The 19314-nt window shown below is 41.5% G+C and overlaps 3 protein-coding genes across 4 annotated transcripts; 2 read left to right on the top strand and 1 right to left on the bottom strand.

The window, feature by feature from the left end:
* The first annotated feature begins 188 nt into the window (after positions 1 to 188).
* On the top strand, positions 189 to 3122 carry apex1 (apurinic/apyrimidinic endodeoxyribonuclease 1). Of its 2 annotated transcripts, none has more exons than XM_014974616.2 (5): positions 189 to 291; positions 1402 to 1533; positions 1640 to 1803; positions 1886 to 2078; positions 2215 to 3122. In XM_014974616.2, exons 2-5 carry the CDS (start codon positions 1473 to 1475, stop codon positions 2727 to 2729), a joined length of 933 nt encoding a protein of 310 aa, XP_014830102.1. In that variant the 5' UTR covers positions 189 to 291; positions 1402 to 1472; the 3' UTR covers positions 2730 to 3122. The 2 variants fall into 2 exon arrangements, with proteins under 2 accessions (XP_014830102.1, XP_014830101.1); XM_014974615.2 differs by having other exon boundaries at positions 191 to 297.
* Positions 3123 to 4261: 1139 nt separating this feature from the next.
* LOC106908492 (uncharacterized) lies at positions 4262 to 11211 on the bottom strand. The gene is made up of 9 exons (XM_014974613.2): positions 10896 to 11211; positions 10083 to 10285; positions 9892 to 9978; positions 9695 to 9790; positions 8536 to 8646; positions 7624 to 7747; positions 6574 to 7543; positions 6399 to 6448; positions 4262 to 5827 (listed from the first exon to the last, which is right to left on the bottom strand). Exons 1-9 carry the CDS (start codon positions 10927 to 10929, stop codon positions 4599 to 4601), a joined length of 2904 nt encoding a protein of 967 aa, XP_014830099.2. The 5' UTR covers positions 10930 to 11211; the 3' UTR covers positions 4262 to 4598.
* Positions 11212 to 11848: 637 nt separating this feature from the next.
* selenoo2 (selenoprotein O2) lies at positions 11849 to 17623 on the top strand. Its single transcript, XM_088003528.1, has 9 exons — positions 11849 to 12324; positions 13471 to 13674; positions 13774 to 13951; positions 14022 to 14152; positions 14551 to 14828; positions 14910 to 15072; positions 16675 to 16860; positions 17033 to 17189; positions 17468 to 17623. Exons 1-9 carry the CDS (start codon positions 11891 to 11893, stop codon positions 17621 to 17623), a joined length of 1887 nt encoding a protein of 628 aa, XP_087859654.1. The 5' UTR covers positions 11849 to 11890.
* The last annotated feature ends 1691 nt before the right edge of the window (positions 17624 to 19314 follow it).

Here is a 19314-nt window from a genome sequence, read left to right as displayed (position 1 = left end):
TCAAAAGGAAAGAAAGAAAAAAAAGCTTAGTCTAACCACTTGTTTAACAACAAAACATGGCAGAATATTGTTAAATACTTCCAATTACTAGGTATTCGGTTTTCTTTGTTAATACGTAATGAAAATTTGTTTTATTTATTTATTTATTTTCCTGGTAGTTTTTCAGGCACATGTGAAGACAGCTATTAAGTCCAAGCAGCGTGGTCACATTGAGCGCTGTTATGTTTGGGGGGAGTGACTGAGGTTGACTGAGAACTGCGGCTCGTCTGGGCTCTGCATCCTGTTGTGAAAGTGCGAGTAAGATTACATTTGCATGTCCTTTTCCTAAAACGCGCCAAAAGTGAACAAAAAAACCTAATTAGCCACATTTGCATTTGTTGAGGAAATTATCGAGCTAATGAGAAGCTTGCTTTACTCGCTGGTCGTTCCTCTGTCATTCATTCCTTGTGCAGGCCGCCTGCTGCTTCTTTGTTAGAGCCACAGCTAGCTTTAGCACATGTTGGTAATAGCTGAACAAAATTATCACGGAGAAAAGCCTAGTAGCCCACTTCGTCTTTCCGTTACAGTTTTTTACTGCCATATCTTTAACCGGGCATGATATTTGCACAGACATTACTCTTCATCACAATCAAATGACACACGAACATGAGTTTCCGGTATTGTATTTTAGGACTCAATCTGTTAAGGCTTCAAGCCACGTTTCGTGTTTCTCAAATCCTCAAACTGCCACAGGTATTTTACCAACTTGAGCATGCGCACACACTTAGATCTCCTTTTTATGATAGTCCAACTACACAAATATGGTCTCCAATCACATTGATGATGGATTCTCGTACAAGAATAAAAACAATAAAAGTAAAGTAGCTCCTTGCTTATTATTGTTTTAATTTGTAGCATAATTATACTCAATGTATAAATGTATGTGCTTAATGTATAGAAACCAGGGAAAGTCTGTCAATATGCTCAAATTGGTTTTAGTTTGGACCCTAAGTTATTACTGCTGACTAAATATTATACTCAATCTTTTGTTATCTATATGTTACACTGATTGAAATTGCAGAGATGATAGTGATTTAAAATATTGTGAAGCTTTCCCAACATAAGTTAGGAACATGCAGTTTGATAATCTTTTTTTTTTTTTATCTGAGGGAAAGAATCAGAGTCATCATGTCAAAACTTGAGCGAAAACCTGTAATCAGCATTGGCCCTCAAAAAATGTTAGCTTTTGTAATAGGATTCAAAATTGGAGATGCACTGGTTGGAAGTTTGGTTTCTGATCTGAATTTTGCAAAGCGTTGACTGACTGCAGTGATTCTACACTATACTAGAAAATAGATTAACTTTAGAATTGTCTTGCTTTATTTACAGTTGATTTTTAACATTTAGTTTTTTTTTCTCCAGCGGCGCGGGTGCTGCTGTGTGTGCGTGCTGTGTGTGTGCGAGGTGTGTTTGCTTGCAGAGCCAGTTCCAACATGAAGAGAGGCAAGAAGACAGATGATACGTCTGCTGATGGGGAGAATGATACAGGCTCTGGTACTAAAACAAAAAATTGCAGTTCCCAATAAAGATTTCATGAACAGAGGGAGGAAAAAACACTAAATGCACCATCCAATATAATCCCTTTATGATCTCCCTTCAGCTTCTGCAAAAAAAGCCAAGAAATCCAAGGAACCAGAAGCCCCTGTATTGTACGAAGACCCCCCTGACAAAATGACGAGCAAAGATGGCCGTAGCGCCAACATGAAGATCACCTCCTGGAACGTAGACGGGCTCAGGGCGTGGGTTAAAAAGAACGGACTGGATGTGAGTTTGCAATAAAAGTTCACTCAGTCTTATAAAAAAAAAAAACTAAATAAAAGCTAATCATCATGCTTGTCATTCCCAGTGGGTGCGTGAGGAGGCGCCAGATGTTCTGTGCCTCCAAGAGACAAAGTGTTCAGAGAAAGCCCTTCCTGCCGAGATCACGTCCATGCCCGAGTACCCCCACAAATACTGGGCTGCATCCAATGACAAGGAGGGCTACAGTGGTGTAGCCATGCTGTGCAAGACTGAACCTCTCAAAGTCACGTATGGTATTGGTGAGTAATGGGTTGTTGTGTTGATACTTAGTTTATACCTGTGGTTTTCTGCTTTAGTCCTCAGGACCTCCTGCTGTTTGACATGTTTCTGGACTTTGGAAGTGATGACTGAAAAAAACAAAATCTAATTCTCCAGGCAAAGAGGAGCATGATAAGGAGGGGCGCGTCATCACAGCCGAGTTCCCAAACTTCTACCTCGTGACGGCCTATGTCCCCAACGCGAGCAGAGGCCTCGTCCGCCTAGATTACCGTAAAACCTGGGACATAGACTTCCGAGCTTACCTGAGCGAGCTCGACATCCAGAAGCCCCTGGTGCTGTGCGGCGATCTCAACGTTGCGCATCAGGAGATCGACTTGAAGAACCCGAAGGGCAACAAGAAGAACGCGGGCTTCACCCCGGAGGAGCGCGAAGGGTTCAGCCAGCTGCTGGCGGCCGGCTTCGTGGACAGCTTCCGTGAGCTCTACCCGGAGCGGGCCAACGCCTACACCTTCTGGACCTACATGATGAATTCCCGGTCTAAGAACGTGGGCTGGCGGCTCGACTATTTCCTGCTCTCGTCTTCCCTGCTGCCAGGCCTGTGCGATAGTAAGATCCGTAACAAGGCGATGGGGAGCGACCACTGCCCCATCACTCTCCACATAGCTGTGTGAATCACCACATCTGATGATAATCCAACTTTTACTCTGTCTTTTTTTTTTGTTCCAACTTGTCTCCACTGTATCAGCTATTGTGTGGAAGTCTGGAGTGGTACCCAGTCTCACTGTTAGTAGAGTTGCCCTGTAGCTTAGTAGTTTTCTTTAAATGTTCCACAACATAGATCATGTCTGATTACCCAAACTACTTTAATAAAATCCGTGATATACATCCAAGGTCTGCACACATGCAACACTAAACACACAGTTAAGCTAATTTTCATGATGTTTCTGTTACTGATCCACTGCTGTAAAAGGAAACCTAACATGGTTTAAGCTCCCTTCTTGTATCTTATATTTTTTTATGTGAAACTTGCTTACACTCTCAAATAAAGACTCTTTATTTCCAGATTTTGAGTTGCACTTTTCTTAGCTCAATGGGTTTTATTGGTAACAAATAGGGGTGCACCGATTGCAGTTTTCCAGCTAGTTGCCAATCTTAATGTCAGATCTGCCATTACCAATTACTTTCATCTTAAATGTTGCTAAACACAAGTTGCTGAGTTGGCAACAGTGGGGTGACTATTGTTAAATGCAGACATGTCCTGGTGGCTGGACTGTCAGTGAAACCTGTTTCACAGGAGAAAGAGGACAGTGGTTTATTTTTAGACCTTTGTTGAGGTAGACAAGATGAGATACGTTTGGCTTCACCAATCTCCCGAAATTAAGGAAATTGGCGCCGATAAATTGGCGGATCCCTAGTAGCAAAGGACTTGCTTGTAAGAAATGGCTGATCGTATAGATTTGCATTAGATTCACGCCATGGTTACAGGACAATTGGCAACAATGTGGCAAAAGCTTTAAAAGAAATAAATGTAAAAAACCATTTGGGGAGGAATTCCTACCAGGCCCTATTAAGTGCCAGTTGGTTCTTTTGAACTACTTGGCACTTGTAAATGTAAGGAGTTTGCTAAGTGAAACAGTTTTAGTAATGAAAGACAAGACTTTTGTGACAAAGCATTTTCTGAGTTGAAAGTGTTGGGAAGCAAGGTGGAGGATCTGTCATGCTGTGAACTCTGAAAATGTCAGATTTAATAAAATCATTTGCCTTCCATTAAGAGAATTGTCCAACTGGCCACACTTCTCAAGCCTAAATGCAAACCTTCTTCCAAAGTGATACCAGAGAAAGGAGCCTAGGATGCTACAGATCATCCAGAATTCTGGATCATCCAGAATATTGGTTCTCAAACTTTTCCCCGAGTACCACTTCAACTAATATAAAGGTTTCAAGACCTGACAGACAACGCAAACGGTTCCCCTGATGGAAAAGTCAAAATATTTTGCACCAACTTATTCAATCTGAAGTAGGAGCAAGGTTGGGTGGGGCTTTTACACTCTTCCCAGATTTCTGTACAGAGGTAGCTAAATGACCAACACCCCTTGTAAAAGGTTTGATTTTGTATAGTGAAATTAAAACTTGGATTTCATCAAACATTCTCAACTACACTTACTCTCTTAGTGGATTCTGTTGAAATCATTTCTGCCAGAACTCATGTTTTTAGGTAGGTTTTATTAGCTCTGCAACACAGACAATTAGCTCTATTGTAAACCAGATTAGAAGACCACAGTGTGAGAACATAGGCTTCAGAGAAACTGTGCTGAGAAATATATCTAAACCTTGTAAAATGTTAAAGGAATGAACTAAGGACCTTCCTACTGTTGTTACCCTGCCTTAAGGTACAAATATGTGACATTGGTGATTTAAAATTTCACAGAACAAACTCAGTTAAATTTATCATGAGTGGTGTTAGTCTACTGCAATTGATATTTATATTTAAGACCTTTCACACCCATTTCCCAGTGATACTACTAAGTCTGCAGGTGTATTTATGACAGATGTGTCCTCAGATGCGTTTTAAGATGATAAGACTGCCTGAAACCCTTTCCACACTCTAAACACAGATACGGTTTTTCTCCAGAGTGTGTCCGCTGGTGTCTCTTTAGCCGGTTGGCACTCAGAAAGCTCTTGTCGCATTCAGAGCAGGAGTATGGCCGGGCCCCAGTGTGGTAGCGCAGATGGATGGTCAGGTAGCAGGACTGGGTGAATTTCTTGCCGCAGTGAGGACACTGGAATGGCTTGTGGCCCGTGTGGAAGCGCTCGTGCTTTAAGAGCTCTGCATGCGAGAAGAAACCCTTGCCACAGTCAGAGCAAAGGTACGGCCTCTCGCCCGAATGCGTCAGCTCGTGTCTGATCAAGGTGGCCTTGTACACAAAGCTCTTGTCGCACTGCGAGCAGCGGAAGACGTTTTCCCTGGTGTGGCAGCGCTCATGTTTCTTCATGTTGCGCTCCCTCTTGAAGCTCTTGCCGCAGAACGAGCACATGAAGGGCATTTCTTCAGAGTGGATCTTCATGTGGCTCAACAAGCCGCCCTTATAGAGGAAGCCCTTCCCACACTGCGTGCATGTGTGCGGCCGCTCTCGTTGGTGCGTCCGTTGGTGAGCGGTGAGAGCCGCCCGGTATGGAAAACTCTTCCCACAGTTGCAGCTGTGAGGTTTTTCCTCTTTGTGGGTAAGGATGTGCTTGTTCAGCTGTCTTTCACAGCTAAAGCCCAGGTTGCAGTGAGAGCACTTAAACGAGTCTTCCACTTCGCCAGCGTCCACTCCGTGGGTCTTGAGGTGCTTCACCAATGCAGCCTTCCAGCTGAACGTCTGACCGCACTCTGAACACTGGTAGTCCCCATCCTCTAAGTGGCCGCTCTTGTGCCTGGCGTGTTCCGTTTCCGACTTGAAGAGCTCCCCGCAGATCAGACACGACAACTTGTTTCCGGATGAGTGTGTCTGCTTATGCCTCTCCAGTGACTGTTTAAAGGAGAACTGCCGTCCACACTGGGAGCATGAAAATGGCTGCTCGCCTGTGTGCACGCGCTGGTGGGCTTTCAGTAAAGAGTGGAACCTGAAGACCTTCCCACAATCTGCACAGCTTATGTGTCTGTGTTGATCTGTGGCACCGGTGGGGTGAACCTTATTGATGTGCTGCAGGACCTGCCCTTCCTCAGAGTGCTGGAAGGAGCACTCAGGACAGGAGAAAGCAACTACTGAGGCATCTGCTGGAGAACCTGATGGTACAAAAAGCAACGAGTTTACATATAAATACAAGCGAATACTTTCCGTTGTTCACTAAAGACAAGAACTTGCAATCAGAGGTAGCTTTTATAGGTTCTCAAGAACCTAAACAACAACTACCAAGTTAAGTACACAGCAAGATTAAACCAATTTGAACTTAATTTAGTACTCATTTACATTTCAGTGTCTGTCTGGAGATAAGATTTTCCTTTAGCAGGCTTAGTTGTTTTTGAGTATCAAATACCAATCTTGTGTTTCACACCATGTGGATGTTCTAGACCTACAACACAGGCTGGTAAGCAGAAGAATGATGACACTCTTAATTGAATTTTACTTTACATCTAATGAAACACTTCAGTAATTTGCAAAGCAGCAGAGTAGCGCAGTAACACTGGTAGTGTGACTGTAAAGGCAAGTTAGAACATGAGATCTTGTCAGGGAACTGGTTGTCTAAGTGACTATTGGAAGCTACATAAGCCAAATTTCATAGACCTTCCATAAACCTTCACTTTCATGGTTATGAAGAAAAAAAAATCCAGAACAGCATTTCTTATAGCCACTCACTTTCACCACCTTGCTTCGAGACCACAGGTGATCCATAAGAGTGCTCCGAACTGAAACAGAAGAATAATGATCATTAATTTTCAGAGTCTACAGTTAATAGGACTTTAAAAAGTGCCAATGTGACAATGTAAAATCAAGGACATCAAAGATCAACACCAAGGAGAGGTGATTTTACCTGACGATTGGTAAAGGTCTCAGTGATGAGGGATTCGCCCTGCTGCACTTGTTCCTTTGATTAGTGGCCATGTGCATCTGTAAATGTATCGCCTGGATCTTCATTGTGGGTCGACGTTTGCGTCCACTTGTGCGGACATTCGGTGGTTTGACACAGTTGTCTCGTATGGATTCAGAGAATGGGCGATCGCCTGTTTCCACCGGACAGTCTGGATCTGTGTGTTCAGCACTCGCTTCGTTGACATCCACAGCCTTGTTGGTTTCTGGCCCATCCTCTAAGCCTTCTTTGAGTTTGTCCGAGTTGCCATCATCAGAGTGAGTCTTTAAGTGACTTGCGAGGGCCAGCTGACAGCTAAATTCCACGTTGCAGAGATGGCACGAGTGCACGCCATCTTCGGTGTGTGTTTGCCTGTGTGGCATGCAGGCCGTGTCCACGCAGTCATACGTGCGTCCCTTTCTGTGTGTCCGTCTGTGTCTGTCGAGGGACTGCCTAAAGGAGAAGCAGCGGCCGCAGTCGGTGCAGTGGTGGGGGCGTTCTCCCGTGTGGATGACGCTGTGTGCCAGCAGCGAGGAGGCAAACTTAAATTTCTTCTCACAGTGGGGGCAGTCATGCGGTCCTGCGGCAGCTTTGTGTTGAGAAGAGGATGGAAGTTCGGTCGGTTCTCTTTTTGGCTCTTCTTCGCTCGTCTTTTCTAAATACACAACCACAGAACATTCCCCTACTGTGCCTTCTCTTCCTTCAAAGCAGTTTTCTTCTGTCACCACTTCAACGTTGGAGCTCGCACCTATTTCAACCTCAGAGTAATCAGAAACTGTAACTATTTCCGCTATTTCTGGTGCAGGTTGTGTTTCGACGTGGAGGTCTTGAAGTGGGTCCGACTGGTCGGGTTGTTTGCTGGTTTCCACCAGTCTCCTCGGGGGAAGGGCAGAAAGTGAGGAAGAGATGTTGTCGCCCATACTAGCTGGTGGAACTACAAGAAAAGGAATAAAGCAGAACCATAAAGTTTAGCTTATACGGTTCACAAAAACGCTGTCAAAAGAAGCAACCTACCATGTTGGTCTAAATGCCCCAGGTTCTTGTGGTGCTGCAGTAGATTTTTCAGGTCTGTGGGTTCAGAGATGGTCTGCAAACAGTCTTCCAACAGAGAGCACTCCGCTCCAAGCCAGGACACAGTCTGAGAAAAACATCTGACATCAATATTCACACTATTTAACTTGAAAAATTTGTAAGGTCACATTTTAAAAGGATATTAGGACCCTTCTAACTTGAGGTATGACGCTTTGTCAATGAGGAAGATAGAAGAAATAATCTCATCTCATAACATCTTAAAGCGGCAATATTATATAAAATCAACTTCTTTGAGCTTTACATCACATTATAATGTTATTCTCTCATCAAAAACGTACATGGATTGTTGCCTTGAATCTTTCATTCATGTTTGAGAAATGCTTTAATCTACCATGGCAACCATTCAGCTGTACAAAACGCCTGGTTGGACCTAGCGCTGCCTTTGAGATGAAGCTCCTGCATTTTTACTGGTGCAAGGCTGTAAAAGGGTTAATAGAGCAGCGGTGTGATGACTTCCTGAAGACAGAGTTTCAAAAAAAGCAGGTTTTAAAGAGACAGAAACCCAAATTCAAGACATTAAATAAAGTAAAAATTTTAAAGTCATTTTTGATATATGTATATAGTTACTTTATTGTGGTATAAAATAGCACTATGTGCCTGGAAGATAAATAATAAAGCCCCTTTAATAATACCCTTGCACTGAGCATGGCATATCAAATATAGGTATTGCAGAAATGCTGTTAGTTTCTTCCACCTTCTATTGACATATTTGTGGCAGCGTCATGATAAACTTGTGTTATAAAATCTAGTTTCTTTAACTGGAATCATGCTTCATGTTCTACACTTCCCTGTTGCAGTTCGATAATTGCAGGTGCAATTCGTGTTTAGGCTCACCTGCTCCAGGTCAGGGACCGGAACCAGCTGAAACAGTCGGCAGAGAAACTCTGCAAACAGTGTCTGCAGGTCACTGTCGTACAGAGGGCCATACTCTGCAGGGAAGATGTCCTTTAAAGCAAAGAAACTATGATGAAAAACAATGCAAATGCGAAAAAAAATTTCAGAGCTTTTCTGCTTTTTCGAAAGTATTACGATATTTGGTGGCACCGCACACAACAGCCTGTACTGTCATAAAATATAGGAGTTATTTTCTTGACTCCCCTTGATGGATAGCCTCAAACCGGTAATCACTATGAAGTGTAAGGGGTCATTTGGAATTGCAGAACGGGAGTGACGTAGTGATGCGGTCAAATGCACAAACAGCGGCACAAGTCCAAAGGCGGAGAGCAGAACAACCGGATGCTGATTCAGATAATAACATGTTGAGATTGGTGAACAACAGTTTCTTGCTCGGGGCCTGACACATATCTTTATACTACGTGCCGGAAGCCACAACCCTTTGGTTACAAAATCCCAACTTCATGTTGGCCCATGATCTCAGCTGATCTGCTGCAATGATGTAAAAGGACAAAGCGAACCATAAATGTTTTTTGTTGTTGTTGAACAATAAAAATGACTTGAAACTCACCAAGTACTTTTCTGTACCTTTTATTGAACTTAGTAAATTCTAAGTCTCTTCATAATATAGCTAGATTCCTGAGGGCATCCAGTAAATTCTGGGAAGTTACAAAGAAAGTGTCTGGTAAGTTCTGGGAATATAATCACAAGTTCTGGAAAACTCCACAGGCCAAGAAAGTGAACCACAAGTTCTGGGAAAGCGACCAGTAAAAATGTCTTAGAAAGTTTGCCCAAATACCCTGCCTGGTAAGTTACAGATTGTACCTGCTAGATTACATGAACGTGACTGATGAGAGTCAAGTAAGTTCCAGAAAGCACCTACTTGGAAGTAACATATAAGATCATAAAAGCAATGTTTAAGGCTGTTTAATAAATAAGTATTAATGATATATCTTTATAACTATAAAAACTCAAAAAAGGAGCTTGAAGACTGCTGCATTCTACAATGTGTAGAATCCAGCAGTATTGTGGCTTGATGTGTTGTGGAAACATTTGTCAAAGAGAAACAAGTTAAAGAGGAACAAGTGTAAAGTCTTACCACAAAAAAGTGCTTTCTTTCTTCCGGATCTTTGAGAAGAATTTGAATCAACTCAAGAAAATTCATTTTCACTGACTCGTCATCTGGTTCTCTTATCTGAAACATGGAGAATGTAACTTTAAATTTAACACAATCGGTATATAAAACAGCATTAGAAAGAAAAACGACAATGGTAAAAGGTAAGTAAAAGTTTTTACCAGTGTTGGATGTGGTGATGTCATCTTCTCCAGGTAAGACAGGATCATCTCACTGGAATGCTCATTACGACATAACTCAATAATATACTGTAGCAGAGAAAAACTCAGTCACTTCCTATCACTTGTAACATGAGACTACCAAAACATTAAATTGTTTCTAAATGTTTGATAGATGCCCAACCCATACTCACCCTAGCTCTTAACCCTAAATTCAGTTGAGTCCTATGTTTGTCCATCAGCAGCTCTGGGACCATGTCCACCACCAGCGACACAAAGTCTGACACCTTCCAGTAGCTCATAACGTCTCGTTTCCTAAACACCTGCCACATAGAGGCTGCCATGAGCTGCAGAGGGGGCACCAGGAGTCGCAGCGATGCCAGGGGTAACAGGTCATCTAAAAACAGGCATAGAAATATATTATATGGTTAATTGAAAACATATATTGTCTGTCTCACAAGAAAAGTACATGATACTCTCTTTCTGATGTGTCCAGAAAGGGACAGAATTTTCACTTTAACCTCAGAATTCAGAGAAAGTCAGAATTTGGATTTTAAAATTAAGAATTCTTATTTTCAGTGGCTTTAATCCCCTTCTAAACATACACAATTATAAATATTTGTTACATTTAAAAGCTGTCTTTGAAAACGTTCATTACTTGTAGTAAACAGATGGTTGTTCTGAATGCCTCCCATCAGTGTGTGTTCAATAACAACAGTGTTATTGAAATGTTGCTAGTAGCATCGACGCTGCATTTTTAAGCCAAACTTGGTACACTGATAAGACACATACAGCTACATCTATTCGTAGAGACTAAATATTCAAAGATAACGTTTTCATCACGCGCTTGACCCAAACAACGCGAACATACCGATGTAATGTCAAAGACAAGCTATGGAAATGAGCTATTGGCTCAATTAAAGTTATGTTTATCCTTCTTGCCGTCATTAACTGTCCATTTCCAACAAATTAGTTTTCATCCACATTAGGTTCTTAAACGGACCAACCTCTGGGGATGTCCGTCAAAACGTCTGAGTCCATTTTCTTCTGCTGGGGTTGAAAAGTTTCAGTAGCTTTGATTAGCCTTCCAGCTATCTGGCTAACTAGCTACCATACAATACGTGGTTTATCTTTCACAGAATCTGGACAACACAGCTTTTAATACAGAGTCCAACTGCCGAAGCTTCAAGTTAAACTCAAAGATAGTTCAATAAATTTGCATACAATAAAATAAACGTTAATTTTATCACAGGGAGTAGTAGTTAGAAAATTCTTCTTTGCTTTATACATTGGCTAATTCTGACATTTTCCAGGTTGCTGCTGCCATCTGCAGGAAACGCGGTGACTCGCAAATAAACCCACTACTCAATGTCCCCCTCGCGTTATTAGCTTAAAATTTTTTATAACGAATGAAAAATGTTAAGCTTACATTAAATTAATTTTTATGCATTTTCAATTAAAAAAAAATACATAAACAAAGAAAAAACTAAACAGGACATTAAAATTTCTAGGTCGTTCACTCGTGGTTTTAAGTTTAAGTAATGAGTCTGAACATCATAATTATGTTTTTTTCTTCATTATTTTGAATTTGTAATTCAAAAATAACAATGCAAAAGAGGAATAATTATGAAATTATGAAAAATGTCCCAGTTACATGTTTAAAATTCAAAGCTATAAAATAATTTTAAAAAACAAACATTTTAGAGCTTAATTACACGTCACAAAGACAATTTTTAAAGTTATTTGAAAAAATTATAAAATTCTGACTGATTTCAATATTCACAATTAGATTTAAAGTTATAGTCTAATAATTTAAATTGCAGAATTTTTGTGTCTTGAATATGAGATGAAAAAGTTAAAATTACAAATTATTATATTATGACTTCTTGACATTCGTTCAAGTGGCAGAAATTAGCCTATTTGCTACTCGACATGGTACCAGCCTGCTCTCAACCCGATTATCGCTGCCTGGCTCCTATTGTTATAATCACCTCTCTACTCCATGGAGTCCTCTCAGACTGCGTCCTCCGCTCTGGAACGACTCACCTTTAACAACACCGCGCTGAAACGGCTCCCGGTAGATGTCTCCGCCGAGCCCGGCTCCAGGACTGTCCCGGGAGCGTGTTTCTCCCGTGTCGGCTCTCTTCAACCACTGCTCCGGCCCAGAATCGTGGCGCTGTCCCAGTCAGCTTTCTCTCTATTGGGCCTGAGTGCGCAAGACGTGCTGGACGACCCTCTGGCCCCGGAGTATTTGAGCGGCTCTAGGCTGATGCCTGGTTCCGAGCCGGCTGCGCACTGCTACTGCGGGCATCAGTTCGGGCTGTTCGCGGGTCAGCTGGGTGATGGAGCGGTCATGTATCTGGGGGAGATGGAGTCCGATACCTACGGACATTGGGAGGTACAGGTGAAAGGTGCTGGAGTCACACCTTACTCCAGGTAGTTTTTAAAAAAAGTTATGTTTTGTTCTTTTATGTTAGTTGGTAGAACAGTGAGTTTAAAGGTGACCTTGGAGACCTTTCTAAGTCTTGCATGAATGTGAGGGAGAGCTGATTAAGAGCTTAGAACTGCTTGGTGCACACCTGATTTATTCCTCATTGGTTAACAGCTAATTTGGTAGCATAAAACAACAGGCACCAACAATGTCTTTTGCACATTTATCCACACCTTTTTCTGCATTGGACTGTTATGGCAACTTGCAAATCTATTCACATCTGTTATAACCTTTGGCATTTTGCCACATCCCATCCACTAACCTCAATGTATTTTAGTGGGACTTTTTGTGGCAGACCAGCACAAAGTAGTGTGTAATTGTGAAGTGGAAAGAAAACAATCTATTCTTTTTAAAGTGTTTAACTAAAATCAGAAAAACGTGAAATGGACTTGCTATCAGTCCTCTGAATCCACACTTTATGGAACCATCTTTGGCTGCAAGTATTTTGGGGTAAGTCTTATCCAGCTTTGCTCATCCACACACTGAAGTTCTCCTCCACTGGCTAGGAAAAATCAGCTCAAATTCAGAGGTGTATATCACTTTTTAGGTCTTCCAGAATCTCCATCTATCGTCCCTAAAACTTCAGTTTTCTTGTTAAAAACAAAATCACCTCCACAACATTACACTGCAAATTAAGTTACGGCATTGTGACAAGTACAGTGTTAAGTTTTCCTGCACACAAAATTGTGATGATAGCCCTTGAGGATCTTCTTCCAGATGTTTGCTGTGTCCTCAACATAGCTTGTGGTGATCTACTAAATGATGGTGTTCTTTCTGTAGTGATTTTCCTCTTTCCAGTGTTTGATGAAGGTCAGACTTGTGGAGTAGGCATCTTAATTGCCATCCTGATAGCAGATTCTCTCACCTGATTTGTGAAACTCTCCAGCTCCTTTTGAGTTGTGATTACTGTTCTTCATGACCAACCTATGAGTTTAGATGGATGTCTGTCTTGGTAGGTTTGGCGTTGTGCCGTACTCTTCTGTTTCATAAAATCTAAGAAGATTGAGAAAGGAGCATGACAAAATGTGGAATACTTCAAGAGGCAAAATTACTATTGACCTGTAAACAAACCTGTATTGTGTTCCTTTCAGAGACGGTGATGGCAGGAAGGTGCTTCGCTCCAGCATCAGAGAGTTCCTATGCAGTGAAGCCATGTTTGCCCTGGGGATCCCCACCACCCGAGCAGCCTCCCTTGTTACCTCTGACCTCTACATTGGCAGAGATCCTCTCAACAATGGTGAACGGATTCTGGAACGTTGCTCAGTTGTCATGCGTCTCGCCCCTTCCTTCATTAGGTTTTCTAACTTTCTTTGTAGATAACAAGCAGAATCTTACCTTCACAAAAAGCGGACATGAATTCTGCCTGTGTCGTTTTTCTCTGTGTAAACCAATAGATTTGGCTCCTTTGAGATCTTCCTGGGCCGGGATGAATTCTCTGGCCTGCAGGGTCCCAGCGCGGGGCACCATGGCATCCGTGCTCAGCTGCTGGATTATGTGATTGAGAGTTTCTATCCACACATTCAGCAGGCTCACCACAACAGGAAAGAAAGAAATCTCTCTTTTTTCAGAGAGGTAAGACCCCATTGGATTCTTCTTCCAGGCTGCCTCATCTTTATGGCACTGCTTCTGATTTGTCCACCAGGTGACGATGCGGACTGCAAAGCTGGTGGCCCAGTGGCAGTGTGTTGGCTTTTGCCATGGTGTCCTCAACACAGACAATATAAGCATCCTGGGTCTGACGCTGGACTATGGGCCCTTTGGTTTCATGGACAGGTACCATGGACATAATAATCTATGCCAGACTTACAATATGTTATATAAAGAATGAGAATGTGATGACTCACTGCAACAGTTTTGCAACTTTGTTAGACCAAAAGGGAAAAACCTGCCATGATTCTCTTTGTTTATTTTGCCATTACCTCAGGCCTAACCCCCAATGTTAGCCCCCCTTATACAGGGACATACCTGCTTGTCCCTGTAACGACAAGCAGGTATGGACGATGATTCAATAGATACTTTCCTTCAACAAATTTATGTTTTTTAGTTGAATATAAGGACACATGGGGTTAAATGTGAAAAAACACTTCTAAAATGATTCACATGGTCCAATTCTTTCCATCACACAAACCTGGGATTTTAATTTTCCACATCCACCTGCATCTGTCTGGCAGATTTGATCCAGAGTTTGTCTGCAATGCCTCAGACAAAAGGAGGCGCTATTCGTACCAAGCGCAGCCCTCCGTGTGCCGCTGGAACCTGGCTCGTCTGGCCGAGGCGTTGGGCTCGGAGCTGAAGGCAGCAGATGCAGGAGCGGTGCTGGATGATTTCATGCCCACTTATGAGGCTTTCTATCTGTGTGGCATGAGAAAAAAGTTGGGACTTGTGAGAAAAGAAGAGGCAGACGACAGAGAAGTTGTGTCAGACCTATTGCGGGTCATGCACAACACAGGTAAGAAAAAAAAATGCTAGAGATATAATCTTATAATGGTTTATGTGGAAATAATTGTACTCTTGTTTTTTTTTTATGCAGGGGCTGATTTCACCAACACTTTTCGCCTTCTGAGCCGTGTACCTTGGCCTGAGGGAGGAGATGATGAGAGGGCCACTGTGAGGCCAGTGGTGGACCTCATTCTAAAGCAGTGTGCCTCCATTGAGGAGTTAAAGGTGGCTAATAAGCCTACGATGGAGGACCGGTGAGAGGTGTATGGTGGATGAGTTTACTTCTACTTGTACAACACAATAAAATGATACCGAAGTGTGTACCAGCCCCACCGTATACTCTCATTGAATGTTTCACCACTGAACTTTTACAAATCAAGTCCTTTTTGTTAACTGATCTCTTTTTGTTTTCTTTAATGCCAGCATTTTGGAAGACAGTCTTACCAAGATAATGTGTAAGTTAATGATGTGATCAGAAACAGATCACACTAGAAAAAATCAATTAGGCAGAACACAAAGGTGATGTGAGGCACAGAGATTTCCTTTTCTTCATGGTACTAGTTAGCGGGTCTACTGACCCTGCTCTGTGATTTTTATGTGGCCTACTGTCATGTTGCTCAGTTGCCGTCATTCTCTATTGCTTCCACATTTTAAAAATACCTCAGTCAGTTGATTGTGGCATATTTAGTTCCAAGGAAACTTCATGCCTGGATTACAGGATGTACAGACGACATCATTGTCTGGCCATTGCCTTCCTATGCAATTCTACTCGATTCTCATCTCACTTCAGTGTTCCGTCTGGATTTTTCCCCACTGAGCTTGATTTCTACGTAGAATTTCAATTGGGCCGATCAGCGAACAGAAGGAGGACTTGTGAACGACATTGATTATCTGCACTGTTTTAGAATTGTAGTCCACCTATATAAGATTGTAGTTTGGCAATGCTGGACTACAGTTTGTGATGACCATGCTTCCAAAAACTGAGCAATTTAAGTCAGAGCAATAGGAATGTTTTTGACATTTGACATTTGCAAAAGATGTCTTGAACCTACTCCCTAGGTAGTAGGCAGTTTTAATTGAGCAGGCGCATTACATATGCCATGCCCAAATGTTAGCGACTGGGTAAAATCAGATCCAATCGTTCAAAACTTCAACATAGTCCATGCCTTCAGCAAGCAATCGTTTCTCAATAGTAAATGGTCCAGACCCTCTGTACAAACCAAAGCATAGAACAAGGTTTTATAAGGTTTAGGTAAAGATGTTTGAACGGCTGAATTGAATGATTGAGATGGGTTGCCTATAAGTTGCAACACTTATAGGCTATTTTTGATTTACACTGTTCAGTCTCTCACTAAAGTAGAACAGTGGTGAACAGATGACAGAGACATGGGCAGCTAAGGCTCATGGGTACTTCCCATTCAACAGATCGGACAAGCTACTTACTAGTGACTAGAACCTAGTGGGTTCTCTGCTGCCTACCAGAAAATGTTAAGGGAGTTGGAGATGTTGACTTAGTCTCTTACTTCCTGGGTCTCAATCCAATCGAGCGTCCATGGGATGTTCTGGGCAAACAAGTCTAATCCATAGTTGCTTCACCTTCGCAACTTCTTAGACTAAAAAGTTATGCTACAAACATCTTGGTATCATTTAGTAGAGTCCCTGCCAAAATGGGTCATACCTGTTTTGACAGACAAAGGGCAACCAATACATTATTAGAAAGCTGGTCATTATGTCATCCATAATCAGTGTACATGTACAATTTAATTATCAATTTAAAGACTTGAGCCAAGAAACTATATTTACAGTTTCTTTCCTTTTTAAACAACTTCTAACTTTCTTGTGTCATTTCTTCTTAGTGAACTGGCAATGATTCTGTCCATGGCACACACCAATCCAGTCATGTTCGGAATGGTAGCAGACAGGCCAGATGTGGCCCAGCAGCTGGAACTCATGGGCCGGTTAAAAGAGCTCCTTGAGACGGATCAAGAAGAGCTGAAAGAAAAACAGCGTGATGACTGGATCCGCTGGATTTGCCGATACAGGTCAGGGAAAATTACCCTGAGAAGCACATGTGTTGTCTGTCTGTTGCGCTCTGTCAGAATTGCAAAGTGTAAGAAATATTGGCCACATACAGGTTGGCTTTTATTTTCAGAGTTTAGAACCATGTCACAACTCCTTTAAACAGTTGTTTTTCTTTTGCTGCTGGTATACCAGGAGGCGCTTAGCCCGGGAGTTTGATGGCACAAGTGACTTGCACCTTGTTAAACAACAGAGGCTAAGAGTGATGAACAGCAGTAATCCCCGTGTGGTTCTTCGCAACTATATTGCACAGAATGCTATTCAAGCAGCATATAAAGGAGACTTCTCTGAGGTAAGACCAAAGCTGGAAAACCCCAAATCCCAAATCTCCCATATGGTAACCAGGAGCATATGGGGTTCAGTGAGATGCTCACTGAGCATCTCACTGAACCGAGATGCTCAGTGACCAGGCTAACTGCTACAAACAACGTAAGCCAGTAGCAAGAGATAGTAGAAACAAAGTTTGGATGTGATGAGAAAAATATCCAGTGCCTTGGAAAAGAAGTTCTGTTTTTCTGTTTGTTTTTTTCAGGTCGCAGTTATTCATCTTTCTTGCGTCTTGTTTGACAGGTAAACAGAATTCTCAAAGTTCTGGAGGACCCGTACACGGACCCTGAACCTTTGTGCCAAAAACAAGATGGAGTAGGTGATGAAAAGGAGAAGCTGTTTGCTGATGGCTACGATGCTAAGCCTCCTGCTTGGGCTCAAAAAATTTGCATCACTTGATCCACATAGAGCCTCCCTAAGCTCCTGCTGCGAGAGAGAGAGAGCGAGAGAGAGAGATGTCTGTTTTCACTGCTGGAGTACAGCAAACAGATCACATGTCATATCTTTATGTTACATCTAAAACATGACATTGATATGAGAGGAAAATTTACATCAGTCACCCAGTTATTTCCTCTCAGACTCAATCTTCTGTTGCATAAAGGGAGGATGTTATTTTATGGTGTGTTCTGCCATTCGTTTTTGCACAAAATTAAGTTTTATCATATTGCAAGAATTTGTAAAGATTTGTAAAATCATATTAACAGAGTTTATATTAGAAAAAATCTTCAAAATTATTGGCACCCCTGTATTAATGTGCACAAAGTCTTTAAACAGTCATATTTAATTTCCGAAACTTAATGTTACACCAACAAACTGAGAAAAATCATATTATTTTAATCAGTTTGGCAATACTTCAAATAGAAACCATAAAATCTAAAAAAAAAAAAAAAAAAAAAAAAAAAGACATTAAAAAATCCACCAGATTTAGTTTTTCATCAAATGTCCATCATGGAAAACAATTGCTAAAAAGTGTAGTTGACAAAAACTAGATCTATGGAAACCAGGTCAGGCTTCCATACCAATACTTTACTATTTAATGAATTCTGTCCTTATTCAAAATACCAGAAACCTGCCTAATGCCACTTTGACTTTTAGTGAAAAGGCAAACACTACACAATGGTTTAGTGGAAGACAATGATTTATGTGGAAAAGAACCTCATTCCCACTGTGAAGTACAGTGGAGGAACTATGATGCTGTGGGCCTGATTCACCACCAAACATTCTGGGAACTATTAGAGTGGATTATTCCTTTAAATACCGGCAGTATTTCAGCAATGGTACTAACAAACAAATTGTTCATATGTTATACAATCACTATATCATAAAAAAATATACAACTTCTACACCAATGATGCCAATAAGTATGGAGGGCATCGTCAATTTAGCAATACTCTTCAAATACTGTTTTTTATAGACTGAATGGAATCAGGTGGCGTTGCACTGTTTCAAAGCCCATATTGACAAACGTACAACTTAATAATAATTCAAATGCGGATGAAGAATGACGGCTCAGATGACCAGTCACACAGTGACCTGTCTGAGCCTGAAGTTATGGGAACACACCAGAAACTCACACCTAAACAAAACAATCACTGGACTGAATTTTAGCCTGTAAAATGCTAACTTTTGTTGCATGTGTTGTGAATGACATGATTAGAGCAGTCTTCAATAAAAGCAGCTGTAGTAGCTGGTCTATCTGAACTTGATCTGTCTGGTTTGTGGTTTGTAAATATTGTGTGTAGCTTAGACTTTCTTTGAAGTGTAAACAGTAGCACAAGTTATTTGTGAAAAGACCAAAGGTTTTCAATATGACCAACAGTAGTTTCCTAGAGTGGTACAAGACAATAGTGACCAACACCAAATAAGAAAAAAAAAAGAAACTTAGATTGCACCCCAAAAAAGGTTTATGTTGCTTTTATGCATGTCCAGTCAATAAGGAGTTAAGTAGGCTCAGAATAACATCAACTCACCTGTTTTGTATGGGTTTGCGGTACATTTTATATCACTATAATGTCTTATTTTTAACTGATTAGGAGGGAAGAAAAAGACGGGTTTTGTCCAGAGTGCCATTCCTCTGAGAACTGCCTGTG

This window comes from Poecilia mexicana, unplaced genomic scaffold (genome assembly GCF_051168715.1).
Source record: "Poecilia mexicana isolate PSO_F unplaced genomic scaffold, ASM5116871v1 scaffold_23, whole genome shotgun sequence".
Classification (NCBI taxonomy): domain Eukaryota; kingdom Metazoa; phylum Chordata; class Actinopteri; order Cyprinodontiformes; family Poeciliidae; genus Poecilia; species Poecilia mexicana.
The sequence above is the reverse complement of the archived record's forward strand: the minus strand, read 5'-3'. Positions and strand labels throughout refer to the sequence as shown.